At 43.4% G+C, this 18552-nt stretch overlaps 1 protein-coding gene across 4 annotated transcripts in view; it reads left to right on the top strand.

The window, feature by feature from the left end:
* hspbap1 (hspb associated protein 1) overlaps window positions 1-18552 on the top strand; it is a 117775-nt gene that overhangs the window by 1385 nt on the left and 97838 nt on the right. For 3 of the 4 annotated variants that reach the window (XM_052017113.1, XM_052017103.1, XM_052017124.1), the window contains exon 2: window positions 4783-4962. In XM_052017113.1, the coding sequence (XP_051873073.1) occupies window positions 4783-4962 (180 nt within the window). Of the gene's footprint in view, window positions 1-261; window positions 303-4782; window positions 4963-18552 lie in introns of all 4 variants that reach the window. The other variant, XM_052017132.1, reaches the window with a different exon arrangement.

The raw sequence follows: 18552 nt of genomic DNA, 5'->3' as shown, positions 1-18552 counted from the left end.
CTCCACCTTTACCCGCCCCCCCACCTGTCTCATTTTTTCTCCTTGTCTTCTTCCACCTTTCACCCACCAGCCCCCACCTGTCTCTCATGCCCCTCCCAGCTCCTCTGCCCATCATCCCTCACCCCTCCTTGGTCCACTTATCACCTACTGGCCCATGTCTCACCCCTCCCCTTCTTTTTATACCAGCTATCTTCCCTCTTCCCTCTCAGTCCTGATGCAGGGTCTCAAGTCAAAATATTGACAGTTTCTCTCTTCCCACAGATGCTGCCTGACCCGAAGATTGTTTGTTGCTCCAGATTCCGGTGTCTGCAATTTCTTGTGTCTCTCGGTTACTTCAGTTGTCTTGGCCAACATTCAAACTATAATCAATGTTACTGAAATAGATCATCAGATCAATAACATTTGTTGTTTGTGTGAGCTGGCTGTTAGCAAATTGCCCACATAACTTCCTGCAGTGTAGTGAGGTGATCTTATTGAAATATACAATATTCTTACAAGAGCAACTGTAGGTGCTGGAAATTTAAACTAAAACACAAAATGTTGGAAATACTCTGCAGATCAGGCTGCCTCTGTGGGAAGAGAAACAGAGCTAATGTTTCGGGCAAAGGGTCTGAAATAGCTCTCTTTCTCTTCCCACAGATGTGGCCTTTACCTGCTGAGTATTTCTAGTATTTTCTGGCTTTTATTTTAGCATTCTTAAAGAGCTCAACAGGGTTGCTGCGGGGAGGATGTTTCCCCAGACTGAAATGGGGAGGGGGGCAGGGGCGGTGAGGGTTGTTAATAATCTCAGAATAAGGGATAGGCCATATAGGTCTGAAGTGAAGTGTTGGCAATCAAAGGATGGTGAGTCTTTGGAATTTTCAGCTCTTGGAGGGCTGTGAAAGTTCAGAATCACATTTATTATCACTGACTTATATGACATGAAATTTGTTTTGTGGCAGCAGTACAGTGCAAAGATATAAAATTACTATAAATTAGAAAAAAATAAATAGTGTAAACAAAAAAGGAATAATGAGGTCATGTTCATGGGGCTTTTAAAAATCTGATTATGGAGGGGAAGATGCTGTTGTTGAATTGTTGAGTGTGGGTCTTCAGGCTCCTGTACCTCCTCCCTGATGGTAGTAACGAGAAGAGGGCATGTCCCAGATGGTGAGGGTCCTTGGTGATGGATATCACCTTCTTGAGGCACCGCCTCTTGAAGATGTCCTCGATGGTGGGAGGGTTCTGCCCATGATGGAGCTCTCTGAGTCTACAACCCTCTGCAGCCTCCATACCAGACTGTAATGCAACCAGTTAGAATGCTTTCTGGGTATCAAGGGAATATCTGGATATTAAAGGAATCAAGGAATATGGGACTAGAGTAGGAATATACTCTTGTTTGTGGTAAGTAATCAGCCATGAACTTGTGAATGGCAGAGGAGGCTCTAAGGCCCAAATGAATGACTCCTATTTCTTCTTATTAAACACATGATATGACCCAATTTCTCATTTAAAAGACATCAGAGGATGGTTTCAACAGCTCACTTGCAAAATTTTTAAGCGATCTCTTTATACAGCCAGCTTTGATTTTTGCATTAAACAATAGAAATGATCAATTTCAAAAAGGAATTATAGGCACTTGATAATTTGCAAGGCTATGGGCAAAAAGCAGTGGAATGGGACGACTTTACCAGGAGCTAGAATTGACTTGATGGAGTGAAAGTCTGCTGTGGTAATTCCATAATTCTAGCAAAGGAGTTAATACTGGATTTATAGAGAGATTAGGGTGACCAAGGCATGTTGGAAAAGAGGTTTAAAGAGAGAGGGTTGGAAACCGAAAGCTGCAGCGAATTGTCCTGAATATATAAATTGAGATGACTGAAGACTGGTAGCGTTAATGAAAATGATCACAGTGAAAGGCATAAGAAGGGTATAATTCTGCAGTGATGTTGTAAAGGGGCTTGGCAGTGGTAAAAAGGGTTTGAGACAATGTCGGCAGCTTTTAGCCATTATAAGCCATTAATATCAGGATATGTATTTGGAATTTAAGCCCCTATCTACTGTTGCTATGCTCGTTTACAGTAGCTTTTTCTTAAAAACATTTCTTGTTTGAAATTTTTCTGTAGTTTAATATATCCCAAAATGATTTCTATCTTTGATGTTTTGTCCCTTGTATCCATAACAAGTAAATCTGAAAAATGCAAGAAAGTGCCCTTTCATCTATTTTCATGACATCAGCAAACTTGAATACTTTACATTTCATTCTCCGCAGGTTATTAATGTCATTGAGAGCCTAGAACCAGTCCTTGTGGCTACTCCACTAGTTACATCCTCCAGCTTGAAAGGACCCATTTATTCCAACTCTTTGTTTCCTATGTGACAGTTTTGAATCCTTGCTAGCACACTTTTTCTAATACCTTTCCCTCTTAATTTATGTGCCAGCCTACTATGGGGCACCGTATCAAAATGCTTTTAGGAAATCGAAATACAATATATCTACAGGTTCCCTGTTACATCCTCAATGAATTTGAACAAAATTGTCAAATGCAATTTACCTCTCATAAAATTATGTTGACTAGAACATAGAACATCGAACACTACAGCACAGAATAGGCCCTTCGGCCCACAATGTTGTGCCGACAAGGCTAAACCCTCCTGCCTACAGAATGCCCATATCTCTCCATTTTCCTCTCATTCATGTGCCCATCCAAGCCCCTCTTAAAAGCCCCCAATGAATTTGCCTCCACCACCCTATCAGGCAACACATTCCAGGGATCCACCACTGTCTGAGTAAAAAAAAAACTTACCCCTCACATCTCTTCTGAACCTATTCCTTCTCACCTTAAATGCATGCCCTAGGTTTAATTATATTAAGCTTTCCTAAATGATCGGTTATTTCCTATTTTGTTATTGACTCTAGCATCTTGCCAACAACAGATATTAAATTAACTGGTCTATAGTTCCTTGCCTTTGGTCTTCCTCCCATTTTGAGCATTGGCTGTTTTACAATCTTCTGGTACCCTCCCGGAATTTAGCAAGTTTTGAGTGGGTTCACAATCTCTGCAACCACTTCCTTAGAAACCCTTGGGTGCAGTCCATTGCGTCCTGGCAACTTGTCCACCTATAGCCCTATGAGTTTCTCTAATACTTTATCCCTTGTGATTGTTTCTTTAGCAAGTTCCTCCCTGTCATTTGAAATTAGCCCTTCTGTTATCTTGGGGATATTTGCAGTGTGATGCAAAAATTTGATTTAACATATCTGCCATTTCTTTTTCCTGTTATTAATTCACCAGCCTTATTCTCTGGAAGTCCCACACCCACCTTTTCCACTTCCTTCCAATTTATATATCATTACAGGTCTTACTGTTTGTCTGAACATTATATAAAAGATTTCTCTCAAAATGAATTTTCTCCCTTCTTAATGAGCTTTTTAGTCCTTTATTGCTGTGTCCTCAAAACGTCCCAGTCCTCTTGCCTGCTGCCAGCCTTTGCCACTTACGATGTCCTACTTCTCACTTGAACAAAGGAGGTGAAAGAATAATGTTAATCACTGATTGTGCCTCTTTCTGATGGAATCCCTCTTTCTGATTCCTGCTGAGTGTAATGTACCAGCTGTTTGAATATCCGCCACTGTTCATGTACTGACTTGCTTATTTTCCCAGTCTACCTTAGACAACTCCACCTTCATACCGTTATAATTGCCCTTATTTAAGTGCACTGTTCACTCTCAAACTGCATCTGGAATTATATCATTTCTGTAGTCACCATCTCTAAGGGGGTCCTTAACCACAAGATATCTTATTAATCTTACTGGGTGCATTTAAAGAGGAGATCGATACATTTTATAAAGATCAGGGAATTGAAGGTGACGGGGTACTGGCATAGGTGAGGCCTGGGGCAGATCAGCCATGATATGGGTATATAAGATCATGAGGGACATAAGACAGGGTGAAAGCACATAGTCTTTTTGCCAGGGAAGGGGTCGTAAAACCAAGAGGGCATAGGTTTAAGATCAGAGCTGATTTAAAAGGGACATCAGAAGCGGCTTCTCCATGCAAAGGGTGGTGCATATTTGGAATGAGCTACCAGAAGTAGTGGTTGAGACAGGCATGTTAGCAACATTTAAAAGCCATCTAGATAAGTACATGGATCGGAGAGGTTTAGAGGGCTATGGGCCAAATGCAAGTAGATACGACGAGCTCGATGGGCAACACAGTTGGCATGGATGAGTTGGACCAAAGGGCCTGTTTCCATGCTGTAAGACTGAATATGGGGAAGGTTTGAGTGGATGAGTGGCCTACTTGTGCTCCTATTTTCTGATGTTCTTATTGTTTCTTACTTTGAGCCAGAAGCTGGTGATCGTTTTCCCCAAGTAAAGTATCTGTCACCTATGTTAGAGAGTGCAGTTGTGATCGCCAAATCAGTTATTTTCATTTACATAGCACCTTTAATATAGGGAAATGTCCCAAGCATTATCTGACAAAAGCCTCCTAAAAGGATATTAAGATAGGCGATTAAAAGCTTGATTAACTAGGTTCAAAGAAACACTTTAAAGGAAGGAAGAGGTGGAGATTTTATGAAGGAAATTTTCGATCTTGGGTTCAAGGCAGCTGAAGGTATGATTAAAGTATGTTATATTAAAATTGGAACTGACAGATTGGAAGAATGGCGATATGTTAGAGGGAGATTCGAGAACATTTTAAAAGGGGGAAAATATTTCAAGAAGAGTATTTTTTAAAAATTGTGATAATCTGGTTAAATATGGTATACTGAAACCTTTCATTTGTTTTTCTCCTCTTCTAGACAGTAAGCCGTTCAACCCTGAGGAGGCCAGGACTATCATTGAGTCACTGCAGCAGCCTGCACTGTTTCTTAATATGGTTTCTGACTGGCCTGCGATGAGGTGGACTGTCGAATATCTTTCACAGTTGCTTAATGGAAAAAAATTAACATTCAGAATTGGCAAAAGGAAGATCAGTAAAGGTAAGGGTACATCTGATTGACCATTGGCTCCAGATCTGGCAGTACCACGATTTTAAAATTCCCATTCTTGTTTTTGAATCTTTCGATGACTAATCCCTCTCTTAATATTTCTTGAATGTCTTTCAGCTCTACTACTCTTCAGTTACTAGATTTTATTAACTAGTAATTTATATTAATTATTTGAATTGGGGTTAGGGTTGGATTAGGCCTTTAGTGGGACTCCTGTTCTCAGATCACTGGCCTCTGGATACCAGTCCAGTAGCTTAACCACTATACTACCATACCGAACTCTTTTCCTTAAAGCAGAGTTTAATTCCATTCTACAACTTTTCTTGTCACTTTATTCATATAGTCTTCAGTGCATCAACCTTTCCACTTGTGTCTTATAAATATCGAAACAATTAATAATTTTGATTTATACAACATCTTCAATGCAGTGAAACATCTCAAGGTGCTTCACAGGCATTTTATCAAAAAAAAGTGGAAAGCTTGTTGGAAGTGAGATGTGGCATTGCTATGAGAACTTTTGAGCAAAGTACTGGAACAATGTTGAAGCCTTAGTTGACACCACTCTGCACTGTGATTAATTAAGATCAAAGGTTATATGCCATCATATTAGCTGGAACTGAATTGTAGCGGGCAGCCAACTTTTGGAAGAATGTTCTGTAATCGCTCTCAATTAATGGAATCAAAGGCTTTTGTATGTTAAGAATAGACATGGTCGAAGGTACTTCCTGTATTTCTCTTGGAGTTGATGCGTGGTCAAGATTATATTCGCTGTATCCTTAATTGGATGTAATTGACCTGTGATATGGGGAGCAGCTCTTTGGACATGTGGAGAAGGTGGTTGAGGAAGACTCTGGTGATGACTTTCCCTGTGGCAGACAGCAGGGAGACCACTCTGTCTCCTTTATTGAAAACGGTCACAATTATGGTGTCTCTGAGTCTCTTGGCATTTCTGCTTTGCCGCAACCACCCCAGACATTCTCTCTTCTTCCCCCTCCCTTCAGGCAGAAGAATCAAAAGCCTGAAAGCATGTACCACCAGGCTCAAGGAAAGCATCTAACCCACATGACTATTGAGCGGTCTCCTTGTATGATAAGATGGACTCTTGACCTCTCAATCTGCCTTGACGTGGCCATTGACTGCCTTCACTGCACTTTCTCTGTAATCTGTAACTGTAACACTATATTCTGCATTCTGTTATTGCTTTTCCCTTGTACTACCTCAATGTACTGATGTGATGAAATGATCTGCATGGATGGCATGCAAAACAAAGTTTTTCCACTGTACCTCAGTGCATGTGACAATAATAAACCAATTTACAATTTACCAATTTAGTTTGTGACTGAAATTCCTGTCTGGAAAATTTTAGAACTGTAGCAGGGATATTGTCTGCTCCTGAGGCCTTGTTGCTTTCCAGTTAACTTTTGGCCTTTTTGACATCTTGCTGGTCAGGGGTGGTAGCGAGCTGGATTGGATAGTTTACTGTGGGATGCAGCCAAGGACACTCGAGTCAAAGAATATCACAGATAAGATTTTCCTTGCAGTACTTTATCCGGTGGCTTCTGATTCCCTCTTTGTCCTTGTTTTATAGGTTTGTTTCTGTTCTTGGCTTTTAGTGTGATAAATCCTTGGACGTTTCTGTCATGGACGGTCTTGTCACGGAAGAATCCGAGTGTGTCCTCATTATTAATGAACTGCTGGATCTCCCAAGTTCTTTCTACCCACCATTTATGATTAACGACATAGTGGTTATCTGTTGGACTTCCCCTGGTGCCCGTAGAGCTGTTCCTTGTCTCTTGAGAGGGGTGTGCCATTTCAATCTAAGAACACATTGTGTTTATAGTTAATTATCACCCAGTCATTCTTGTCAAACTAGTCCTGATGTTTCTTTGGTACAGAAACCAAGAGTTTCATGGCTGTCCAGACGCTATCTATGGCTCCGGTTGCTCGAGACCGGGGTCGTTAAATCTGTGAGGCGCAGTCTGAGAAAAGCCATCTTTGTGGGTTACTTGAGACCTTGTTGTGGTATTTCTGTTGCTGCCACAGTTCGTGAGCCTGAGTGATGGAGGTAACGGTGTATTGAGTGATGGTGGTCCATATCTCCTATTGTGGTGTAGATAATATGGACATCTTCATGTCTCGCTCGGATGATAATATAATTGTTAGTGCCATTGTTTCCTATTCCCTCCTTGCCAGTTATACTTTCCAGAGGATTGCATCTTTTCTGACCTTGACATTGAAGTAACCCAGGAGGATCTGGGACACTGTGGTTAGGTTAGGTTTTTTCAGCATCAAGAATAGAAGTCCGCCTTGACTTCATCTGTAGCTTCCAAGTTTGGAGCGCGTGTGCTGATGGCAGCAGCATACTGGTACATGACGGAGAATCATGAGACTTTCACTTGTCCCAGAGGGTTGTCCCCGAACTGGCAGAAGAGTTCATTGTTGATGGTGAAACTAACCTCCTGTAGATGGTATTTTTCCACTTTGCCCTTCTTGGATAAAGTGTACAACTGCCTTGCATTTTGAGCTGGACATCTCCAGCCTCTCAGGGACGTGGTGTCCATGTTAAAGCCTCTGCATTCTCAAGCAAGATTTAGGTCTCCTTGTTGCTGGGACTGTCCAAAATGGCCCTGACCCTCATTTTAAGGAGTGGAAGTTGCCTTTCATTGTGGGGTGGGTGTTCCTGTATGGACAATACAAAATGGGCTTAACAGAACAAGGTCTGCTGTGCTGTATGGGCTAATTCACACATGAAGGTGGACGCATATGTGGTTTTCTGTCATGTTACTCTCTCGTATACCTTTTCCACTGCCTCCTCCTTGTTTTCTCATCCTTCGACTCATCATCCATGCTGAATCTCATCTCCTCTCTACCTGTGATCAATGGTGTACTGCAGGGATCAGTGCTGGGACCCTAGCTGCTGCTTGTATGCATTAATGATCAGGATGTGAATGCAGAAGGTATAATTAGTCTGCAGATCTGAGTTCCTTCAGCAACACGCACAAAATGCTGGAGGAACTCAGCAGGTCAGGCAGCATCTATGGAGGGAAGTAAACAGTCAACGTTTCGGGTCAAGACCCTTCATCAGGACTGGAAAGGAAGAGGGCAGCAGTGTCTCCGTTATGAGTTCCTCCAGCAGATTGTTGAAACAAAGATTGGTGGTGTTTTTGCCAGTGAGATAGGCAGACGAGCAACAGGACAATATTGAACAGTTGGTAAGGTGGGCAGAGAAATGCCAGATAGAATTTAATCCTGAAAAATACAAGACTGGTATCGGTATTGGTTTATTATTGTCACTTGTACCAAGGTACAGTGGAAAAACTTGTCTTGCATACCGATCGTACAGGTCAATTCATTACGCAGTGCAGTTACGTTGGGTTAGTGCAGAGTGCATTGATGTAGTACAGGTAAAAATAATAACAGTACAGAGTAAAGTGTCACAGCTGCAGAGAAAGTGCAGTGCAATAAGGTGCAAGGTCACAACAAGGTAGATCATGAGGTCATAGTCCATCTCATCGTATAAGGGAACCGTTCAATATCTTATCACAGTGGGGTAGAAACTGTCGTTAAGTCTGGTGGTACGTGCCCTCAGGCTCCTGTATCTTCTACCTGATGGAAGAGGAGAGAAGAGAGAATGACCTGGGTGGATGGGGTCTTTGATTATGCTGGCTGCTTCGCCAAGGCAGCGAGAGGTAAAGACCATGGAGTCCATGGAGGGGAGGCTGGTGTCCGTGATGCACTGGGCTGTGTCCACAACTCTCTGCAGTTTCTTGCGGTCCTGGGCAGAGCAGTTGCCATACCAAGCTGTGATGCATCCAGATAGGATGCTTTCTGTGGTGCATCGATAAAAGTTGGTGAGAGTCAAAGGGGACAAACCGAATTTCTTTAGCCTCCTGAGGAAGTAGAGGTGCTGGTGAGCTTTCTTGACCATGGCATCTATGTGATTTGACCAGGACAGGCAGTTGGTGATGTTCACTCCCAGGAACTTGAAGCTGTCAACCCTCTTGACCTCAGCACCATTGACGTAGACAGGTGCATGTACACTGCCCCCTTTCCTGAAGTCAATGACCAGCTCTTTTGTTTTGTTGACATTGAGGGAAAGGCTGTCATGACACCATGCCACTAAACTCTCTATCTCCTTCCTGTACTCTGACTCATCGCGGCTTGAGATATGGCCTACAACGGTGGTATCATCTGCAAACTTGTAGATGGAGTTAGAGCAGATTCTGGCCACACAGTCATGAGTGTATAGGGAGTAGAGTAGAGGGCTGAGGATGCAGCCTTGTGGGGCACCAGTGTTGAGAATAATCGTGTCGGAGGTATTATTGGCCTATCCTCACTGATTGCGGTCTATTGGTTAGAAAGTCAAGGATCCAGTTACAGAGGGAGGTGTTGAGTCCTAGGTCTCGGAGTTTGGTGACAAGCTTGCTTGGGATTATTGTATTGAAGGCAGAGCTGTAGTCAATAAACAATAGTCTAACGTATGTGTCTTTACTGTCCAGATGCTCCAGAGCTGAGTGTAGGGCCAGGGAGATGGCATCCGCTGTAGACCTGTTTTGGCGATAGGCGAATTGCAGTGGGTTGAGATTGTTTGGGAGGCTGGAGTTGATGCATGCCATGACCAGCCTCTCAAAGCACTTCATGATGGTGGATGTCAGAGCCACTGGTCAGTAGTCATTGAGGAATGTTACCTTGCTTTTCTTCGGTACAGGGATGATGGTGGTCTTCTTAAAACAGGTGGAAACCTGAGATTGAAGCAGGGAGAGGTTAAATATGTCCACAAATACTTCTGCCAGCTGATCAGCGCAAGATCTGAGCACACGGCCAGGGACACCATCTGGGCCAGATGCTTTCCTCATGTTCACTCTCCGGAAGGCTGATCTTGCATCCTCAACAGTGACCACAGGTTCAGTTGTGCTGGAAGCTGTCAGGGTAGGTGGTGACAATCCACTTCCCTTCTGTTCAAAACGTGCATAGAATGCATTAACTTCATCAGGAAGGGATGCACTGTTGTTAACTATGCAGCCCGTCTTCGTCTTGTAACCTGTTATGGCATGTAAGCCCTGCCATAACTGATGGCTGGTCTGGGACTCTATTTTGAGTTGGTATTGCCTCTTGGCATTCTTGATAGCTTTCTGAAGGTCATATGTCGATTTCTTGTACAGATCAGGATCACCAGATTTGTGTGCAGCAGTCCTCTCCTTCAGTAGGGAGTGGATCTCCCGGTTCATCCATGGTTTCCTGTTTGGGAACAACCGTATTGTCCTCTCTGGTACACAGTCCTCAACACACTTGCTGATAAAGTCTGTGATGGTGGTGGCATACTCATCAAGGCTGGCAGCTGAGTCTTTGAACGTGGACCAGTCCACTGTCTCAAAGCAGTCACATAGGAGCTCATCTGCTTCCTCAGACCAGCACTGCAGGACTCTCTGTACTGGATCCTCCCGTTTCAGTTTCTTTTTGTATGCAGGGAGGAGGAGCACAGCCTGGTGGTCTGATTTACCAAAGTGTGGACGAGGGGTGGCTTGGAAGGCACCTTTGATGGTTGTATAGCAGTGGTCAAGGGTGTTAGTGCCTCTGGTGGAGCAGGAGATGTGCTGGTAGTATTTTGGTAACATACTCTTGAGGTTGGCCTGATTGAAGTCACCTGCGATAATGAAGAAGGCCTCAGGGTATCCTGTCTCAAGGTTGTTGACCACGGATTATAGTTCATTGAGTGCAAGCTTCATGTCCGTCTGTGTTGGGATGTAGACTGCCATCAGGATAGCTGAAGTGAACTCCCTTGGCAGATAGAATGGTCGTCACTTCATCGTTAGATATTACAGGCTAGGTGAGCAGGAGCTTGCCAGGACCGTCACGTACGAGCACCACAAGTTATTGATTAAGAAGCAGACCCCTCCACCTTTAACTTTGCCTGAGGACGCTGCATGGTCCATTAGATGAATTGAGAAGCCCTCGGGTTGAATAGCACAGTCAGGTGAGGCAGGTGTAAGCCACTTTTCAGTAAGACATAGTACACAACAGTCCCTCAGTTCTCTTTGGTAGGTCAGTCTTGCCCTTAGTTCATCATGATGATACATTTTGGAAGGACTAATACAGCTAGGATATTTACAGTGAATGGTAGGACCATGGTGTGCATGAACAAGGATCCTTGAATCAGAATCTGATTTATTATCACTGACTTAGATGACGTGAAATTTGTTGTTTTGTGGCAGCAGTACAGCGCAAAGGCATAACATTATTTATTTATTTTTATAATTTATAATAGTGTAATCAAAAAGGAATAATGAGTTAGGGTTCATGAACTTCAGAAATCTGATGGCGGAGGAGAAGCAGCTGTTCCTGAGTCATTGAGTGTGGGTCTTCAGGCTCCTGTACCTCCTCCCTGATGGTATTGGTATCGGTTTATTATTGTCACTTGTACCGAGGTACAATTGAAGACTTGTCTTGTATACCATTTGTACAGATCAATTCATTACACAGTGCATTGAGGTAGTACAGGGTAAAAACAATAACAGAATACAAAGTGTCACAGCTACAGGGAAGTGCATTGCAGGTAGACAATAAGGTGTAAGGTCACAACAAGGTAGATTGTGAGGTCGAGAGTCCATCTCATCGTATAAGAGAACAGTTAAATAGTCTTATCACAGTGGGATTGAAACTGTCCTTAAGTGTGGTGGTATGTGCCCTCAGGCTCCTGTATCTTCTACCTGTTGGGAGAGGGGAGAAGAGAGAATGACCTGGGTGAGTGGGGTCTTTGATTATGCTGGCTGCTTCACCAAGGCAGCGAGAGGTATAGACAGATTCCATGGAGGGGAGGCTGGTTTCCGTGATGTGCTGGGCTGTGTCCACAACTCTCTGCAGTTTCTTGCAGTAGTTGCCATACCAAGCCGTGATACATCCAGATAGGATGCTTTCGATGGCCATGTCGTGGATGGTGAGGGTCCTTAGTAATGGATACCATCTCCTTGAGGCAATGCCTCTTGAAGATGTCCTCGATGGTGGGGAGGGTTGTGCCCATGTTGGAGATGGCTGAGTCTATAACCCTCTGCAGCCTCTTTTGATCCTGTGCATTGGAGCTTCCATACCAGGTTGTGATGCAACCAGTCAGAATGCTCTCCACTGTACATCTATAGAAATTTGTAAGAGTCTTTGGTGACATACCAAATCTCCTCAAACTCCTGACAAAGTAGAATGGCTGGCGTGCTTTCTTCATGATTGCATCAATGCGTTGTGCCCAGGATAGATCCTTCGAGATGTTGACACGTAGGAACTTAAAGCTGCTCACCCTTTCCACCACTGACCCCTCAATGAGGACTGGTGTGTGTTTTCCCAACTTCCCCTTCCTGAAGTCCACAGTCAGTTCCTTGGTCTTGCTGACGTTGAGTGTGAGGTTGTTCTTGTGACATATTAAACAGCAGCACTATGATGGTTAAGAAGACAATATTTGCTTACATTAACTGGAGTTTGGAATATAAGAGCAGGGAAGTTGTGGTACAACTATATGTATACTAGTTAGACTAGAACAAAAGTACTGGCCTCCTCTCATTACTACCATCAGGGAGTACAGGAGCCTGAAGATCCACATTCAACGATTCAGAAACAGCTTCTTCCCCTCCACCAGCTGATTTCTAAACTGTCCATGAACCCATAAACACTACCTCGTTATTCCTTTTTATTACACTATTATTTATGCATAGTTTGTGTGTAGTTCTGGTTGCAACAGAAGAGGAACACTGGAGGAGGTTCATCAGGGGTGCCTGAGATGGAGCCTTTCAGCTATGAGAAGATACCAGATAGACAAGGTATGTTTGCTTTGGAGTGAAGAAGGCTCAGGGGAAATCTGATCCAGATATACAAAATCATGAGTGGCATAGAAATGGTAGAGAGTGAGAAGTGCTTCCCCTTAGCAAAGGTGTCTGTATCCAGAGGGCATAAGTTTAAAGTGCAGGCAAGGAGATTTAGAGAGGATTTGAGGAATTTTTCACCCAGAGACTGGTTGAAATCTGGAATGAGCTGTCGTGAGGGAATGTTGGAGGTATGAACTCTCACATTTAAGAAGTATGTAGATATGGCACAGAATACAAGCCAAGTGCTGGAAAATGGGATTAGTATAGATGTACACAGCATGGACACAGTTGGCCACAGAGCCTGTTTCCATTCTGTGTTACTCAATGACTTTGAAGATTAACTTGCTACCCAGTAATTTTGAAGTACTGCTCTTTTTTCTTACAAAATTTCAGTCGTTATTTCTGCCAGATTGATGGCTTCCCTCCATCTTCTCCAGATAGGTGAATGATGGGCAACTAATACTGCCTTGGTAGTGAAAGTTTTCTCAATTCAGTCTCTTCATATGTTGTGCCGACATTGTTGTGCCGACATTTTATCCTGCTCTAACCCTTCCTTCCCACGTCACCCTCCATTCCTCTATCATTCATGAGCTTATCTGAGTGTCTCTTAAATGTCCTTAATGTATCTGCCCCCACAACCTCTGCAGGCAGTGCGTTCCACGGTCCCACCACTCTCCGTGTAAAATAAAAACTTACCCCTGACACCCCCCTTATATCTTCCTCCAATTGCCTTAAAATTGTGTCCCCTTGTGTTAGCTATTGTCGCCCTGGGAAAAAGTCTCTGACTATCCGCTTGATCTATGCCTCTTATCATCTTGTACACTTCTATCAAGTCACCTCTCATCCTCCTCCTCTCCAAAGAGAAAAGCCCTAACTCAGACTTATTGTCCAGACTTTGTTTGATAATGCTGCTGTGAAGCATTTTGGGACATGTCATGACAGTAAATGCAGTAAATGAGTTCATACTTACAAGATAAACAGCTTTTGTCATCAGGTATGCTGAAGTTTCATGTTCTTTGTCCAACAAGAGGTATTATATTGAAAAGGATTGCTGTTAGTAAATCTCTTCTCGATGACACAATTCTTTTGGAAACCTGAACTCATATATTTTGTCTAATGGTATTTCTCCCAAATTCATGCTTCATTTCCACTTGCAATATTATTAAAATTCTTTAACCAGCTTGTTGTGCATTAGTTCAACAACTCCAGAAGTGGTACTTCTCGTTAGAGGGGTTTGGATTTTGCCCGATATTTTTGTGGATTCTGTGAAATGAACAAGCCTAAAATATGACTTTAGAGAGCAAGGAATTTGTGGATTAGACCTCTAGTTAAAGGAGCTAATACCTTGCTGATAGTAAAATTAGTGAATAGCTGGTTAACTAGCCAATTAAAAATGGGATTTAGAAGATTAGTGATTAAGTTCAGCTGGAGATAATTAAAAGCTGTGTAAAATTAATTTGTGCTTCACACTAAAACCGGTTTATCTTCGCTTCCTGCTGTGGAAATTTTATCCGTATTTTTTTCTTGCTCTCCTACCTTATTGTTGCTAAACGTTGGAAACTGCCTAAAACTTACAATTATTCTATGAAAATGTGGTCGCTCTTAGAAAATCAGGTCCCCAGCAAAAAAAATTGGTGACATTGACAAAAAAATTACATTTGGAACAGCGTTGGTGGTGGTGAGGTGAACACACGATATGCTGGAGGAACTCAGCAGGTCAGGCAGCATCTATGGAGGGAAATGGACAGTTGACATTTTGGGCAGAGACCCTTCATCTGGACCAAAACATCAACTGTCTATTTCCCTCCCTCCACAGATGCTGCCTGACCTGCTGAGTTCCTCCAGCATCTTGTGTGTTGCTCCAGATTCCACCATCTGCAGTCTCCTGTGTCAGCATTTGATGGCGGGGTGGTGGTTTCCACCTGGAAAAAAACACTAAAATATGACCTGCGTGATTCCTAAGGTGGCTGCACTCAACTTCACAACATGTCCTGACACTTTGCTGCGGAGCAATGAAAAGAGAACAGTAGCCAGGCAGGATCAGTGCGATATATTCCTGCCCCCATGTAGAAGCCATGCTGCAGGGGAGAGGGCAAACACTCCTGTATTCACTCAACATATAATTCCTGTTTAACATGACACACAACTGGGGGAACCTCCTGTACATGGGGTTTGGGTGGGGGGGAGTTTGGAGGTGGCATGGTGGGTGGTGGTTCACAATAAGAAGTACCAGGTGGGGGCTACCTACAATATTCTCTTGCACAGGTGACAACCCGCATACAATGGAGTAGTGCTGAAATAGAACCTGGAACATAGAACAGTACAACACAGGAACAGGCCCTTTGGCCCATGATATCTGTGCCGAGCATGATACCAAATTAAACCAATCCCCTCTGCTTGCACGTGATCCATATCCCACCATTCCTTTCATATTCATGTGCCTACCTAAAAGCTGCTTGAATCCCACTATCGTATCTTCTTCCACTACCACCCCTGGCAGCGCGTTCCAGACACTTAGCACTCTCTGTGTTTTCAAAAAAAAATTTGCCCTGCACAACCCTTTAAACTTTCCCCCTCTCACCTTAAATGCATGTGCTCTGGTACTTAATATTTCTACCCTGGGAAAAAGATTCTGGCTGTCTACCATATAAAACATAGAACAGTACAGCACAGAACAGGCCCTTCAGCCCACAATGTTGTGCCGACATAGCTAATCCCTCTTACCTACAGAATGCCCATTTTCTTCTCATTCGTGTGCCCATCCAAGCCCCTCTTAAAAGCCCCCAATGAATTTGCCTCCACCACCCTATCAGGCAACGCATTCCAGGCATCTACCACTCTCTCAGTAAAAAATGTACCTCTCACGTCTGTTCTGAAGCTACCACCTCTCACCTTAAATGCATGGTATTGTAGTAGTTAGCGTAACACTTTACAGCGCTAGTGACGCGGGTTCAAATCCGGCCACTGTCTGCAAGGAGTTTGTATGTTGTCCCCGTGTCTGCGTGGGTTTCCTCCGGGTGCTCTGGTTTCCTCCCACATTCCAAAGACACACAGGTTAGGAAGTTGTGGGCATGCTATGTTGGCGCCGGAAACGTGGCGACACTTGAGGGCTGCCCCCAGAACACTACGCAAAAAGATGCATTTCACTGTGTGTTTCGATGTACATGTGACTAATAAAGATCTCTTATAAAGAAATGCATGCCCTCTGGTGTTGGATTGCTCAATAATGGGAAAAAGATATTGCTTGTCCACCCTATCTATGCCCCTCATAATTTTATACACCTCCAACAGATCACCCCTTAGCCTCCGCCACTCAAGAGAAAAGAGCCCAAGTTTGTCCAGCCTCTCCTGATAGCACATGCCCTCTAATCCAGGCAGCATCCTAGTAAACCTCCTTTGCACCCTCTCTAAAGCCTCGACATCCTTCCTATAGTGAGATGACCAGAATTGTACTAAATGCAGCCTAACCAGACTTCTATAGAGATGCATCATGACTTCTTGACTCCTATACTCAATACCTTGATTAATGAAGGCAAGCATTCCATAAGCCTTCTTAAGCACCCTATCTCCCTGTGTAGCCACTTTCAATGAGTCATGGACTTGCACCCCAAGGTCTCTCTGCTCTTCACAAGTTCATATACTGCATATATGGCGTGATGTTATACCGATCTTTACACTTGCATGGTGCTAGTCCTGGCTACAAAATGTATTTTAAGTGAAGGTCTCAGTTTGAGATAAACAGATCAGTAAACACAGAGCTGTAAGTACAGAGATGCAAGCCACATAAACAATTGGAGCTAGGATTCGTATGTTGTGATCCAGATGGACCCTATGAAGTACGAAGTATATTTGTGCGACATCTGGGCTCCCTGTCTGATTATTGGTATGATGCTGTTGGTAGTAATGACTGGAGTTAGAAGGTCATTTAGCTTTGCACTGAGGGGAATGGTTTTGCAAGCTTTTTGGGAGAAGCATCTTATCAGGGGGTCTTTTATAACTGTGCTGATAATGCATCCCTCTTCTCATTTGGGAGATGAGGCTTGGAAGCTGAGTGGGAACATACCATTTGTAGCTTCTGCTTTCTTCATCGTCCTCTGGATCCTGCTGCTCTTCAGTCTTTGTCTCATACCACCAGCTGCTTGATTCAGTTTGCAAGATTGTGCAGCATACAACCCACAATGATGACATACTGCACTCGCTGGGCATGAACTACAATGCACTCATGGGCTGATGCAAGCAAAAGTATCTCATCGTGAGCAAACCAAAAACATTTCCCACAACTATGTTGATATTTGTGTGGTTTTCATTGTGCTCATCTGTTGAGGTTACATGTCACACTGATGTGCGTAACAGTGAAAGTGAGGGTCATCCTTGTTCTGCAGGTTCCATCCTTCCAGCAGTGCTGGCCGCTGAATGTGTCGGGCAGCATGGTCTGCCTCAAGATGGAGTCATCCACATGTGCTTCCAAAATCGTGGTGTTTAATATAAGGAGATAAAGAAATTCTACTCGTGATTTTTAGCAAGCTTTACATTGACAGAATGGAAACCCTTGCTGTTGCTGAATAGATCTGGGTTCTTAATGGAAGCCTCTGTGGATGCTTGCATTCATAGAAAGTCAGTAATGTTTAAAATGTCAAGGATTCAAGTTTCTTCCTGTCCCTTACTGTAATGAGTAGATGAAATCGTTTCTACAGTGCATGGGTGACCCTTCTGATGTAGAAACTTGGGAGGTGAGGCAGGTCTTCTACAGCTGTTTAGAATGGTCCTGGAGTGAGGGGATTGAGAGTCAACAGGACCTTGAACTTTATGGAGTAAGCAGTCCAGCCATGAGAGCTTGGCTGAAGGTCTTCCCAAAGAATATCACATGAGTCAGTGATGACAGCCTTAGAAAACCTGAGCTTGCAAGCGCATTGTGCATCAGAGGTATTTGGGTAGGATGTAGTGTTTCGGTAGTCTCTTTGACTCTTTGCTGATAGGCACTTCTCTTGCCTCAAGGTCACTAATGCACCCCAAGAGGCCATCCGTAGCCAGAGTAATGTAGTGCTGCATATGGAGTCACTACTGGGATATCCATGGAATGAGTATTTCAGCTGCAAAATGCTAAAGAAAGCACTCTGCTAGTTTAAGCACACCCTGAGGACTGTGTACGGTCTTTGAGCAGCTCACAGTAAGTTCTGAGGTTATCATATTGGGTCTCTCATTGTCAGCAGAGTCTCCATTTAAATCACTTGGATAGCAATAACTTAGCACAATGGGCGTCTAGTTTGACCAAGACTGTACCTTGACAATTACAGCTTTGCGTTCCAATTAATTTTGATACAGGTGGCAAAGTGAGTAATGAAATTTGGTGCACAGCTGACCCTGGGAAAGGTTCAGGTGCTCTAATGTATACACTATGCAGAAGTATCCAGGGCAGTTTTGTTAATGGGCATGATTTCACATGGGAATGTTTACTAGTGCAGTCAATTCCAAGTAAACTTTTATGCAGTTAGCACTTAAAAAAAAGATGCTTCGTGATCCGATTTCTAGATCAATACTTGGGTTGAAATGAGCTGAGAGGAATCAGTTAGAAATTTTAAGAGAATCCAGACTGGCAAATGTCACCGTTAGTCAGCTGCGAACTGGCTTTGGGACCTCCTTAGTCTTATCTGCATAAAGCAGATAGATTTCTGCTTACTAGAGCAGGGAGAGAGAAAATAGCTATTTCAGAAGCACAATAGCCATTTAAAAACAA

The sequence above is a fragment of the Pristis pectinata genome, chromosome 1 (assembly GCF_009764475.1).
Source record: "Pristis pectinata isolate sPriPec2 chromosome 1, sPriPec2.1.pri, whole genome shotgun sequence".
Taxonomy (NCBI): Eukaryota; Metazoa; Chordata; class Chondrichthyes; order Rhinopristiformes; family Pristidae; genus Pristis; species Pristis pectinata.
Note: the sequence above shows the minus strand (reverse complement) of the source record. Positions and strands in the feature narration are given on the sequence as shown.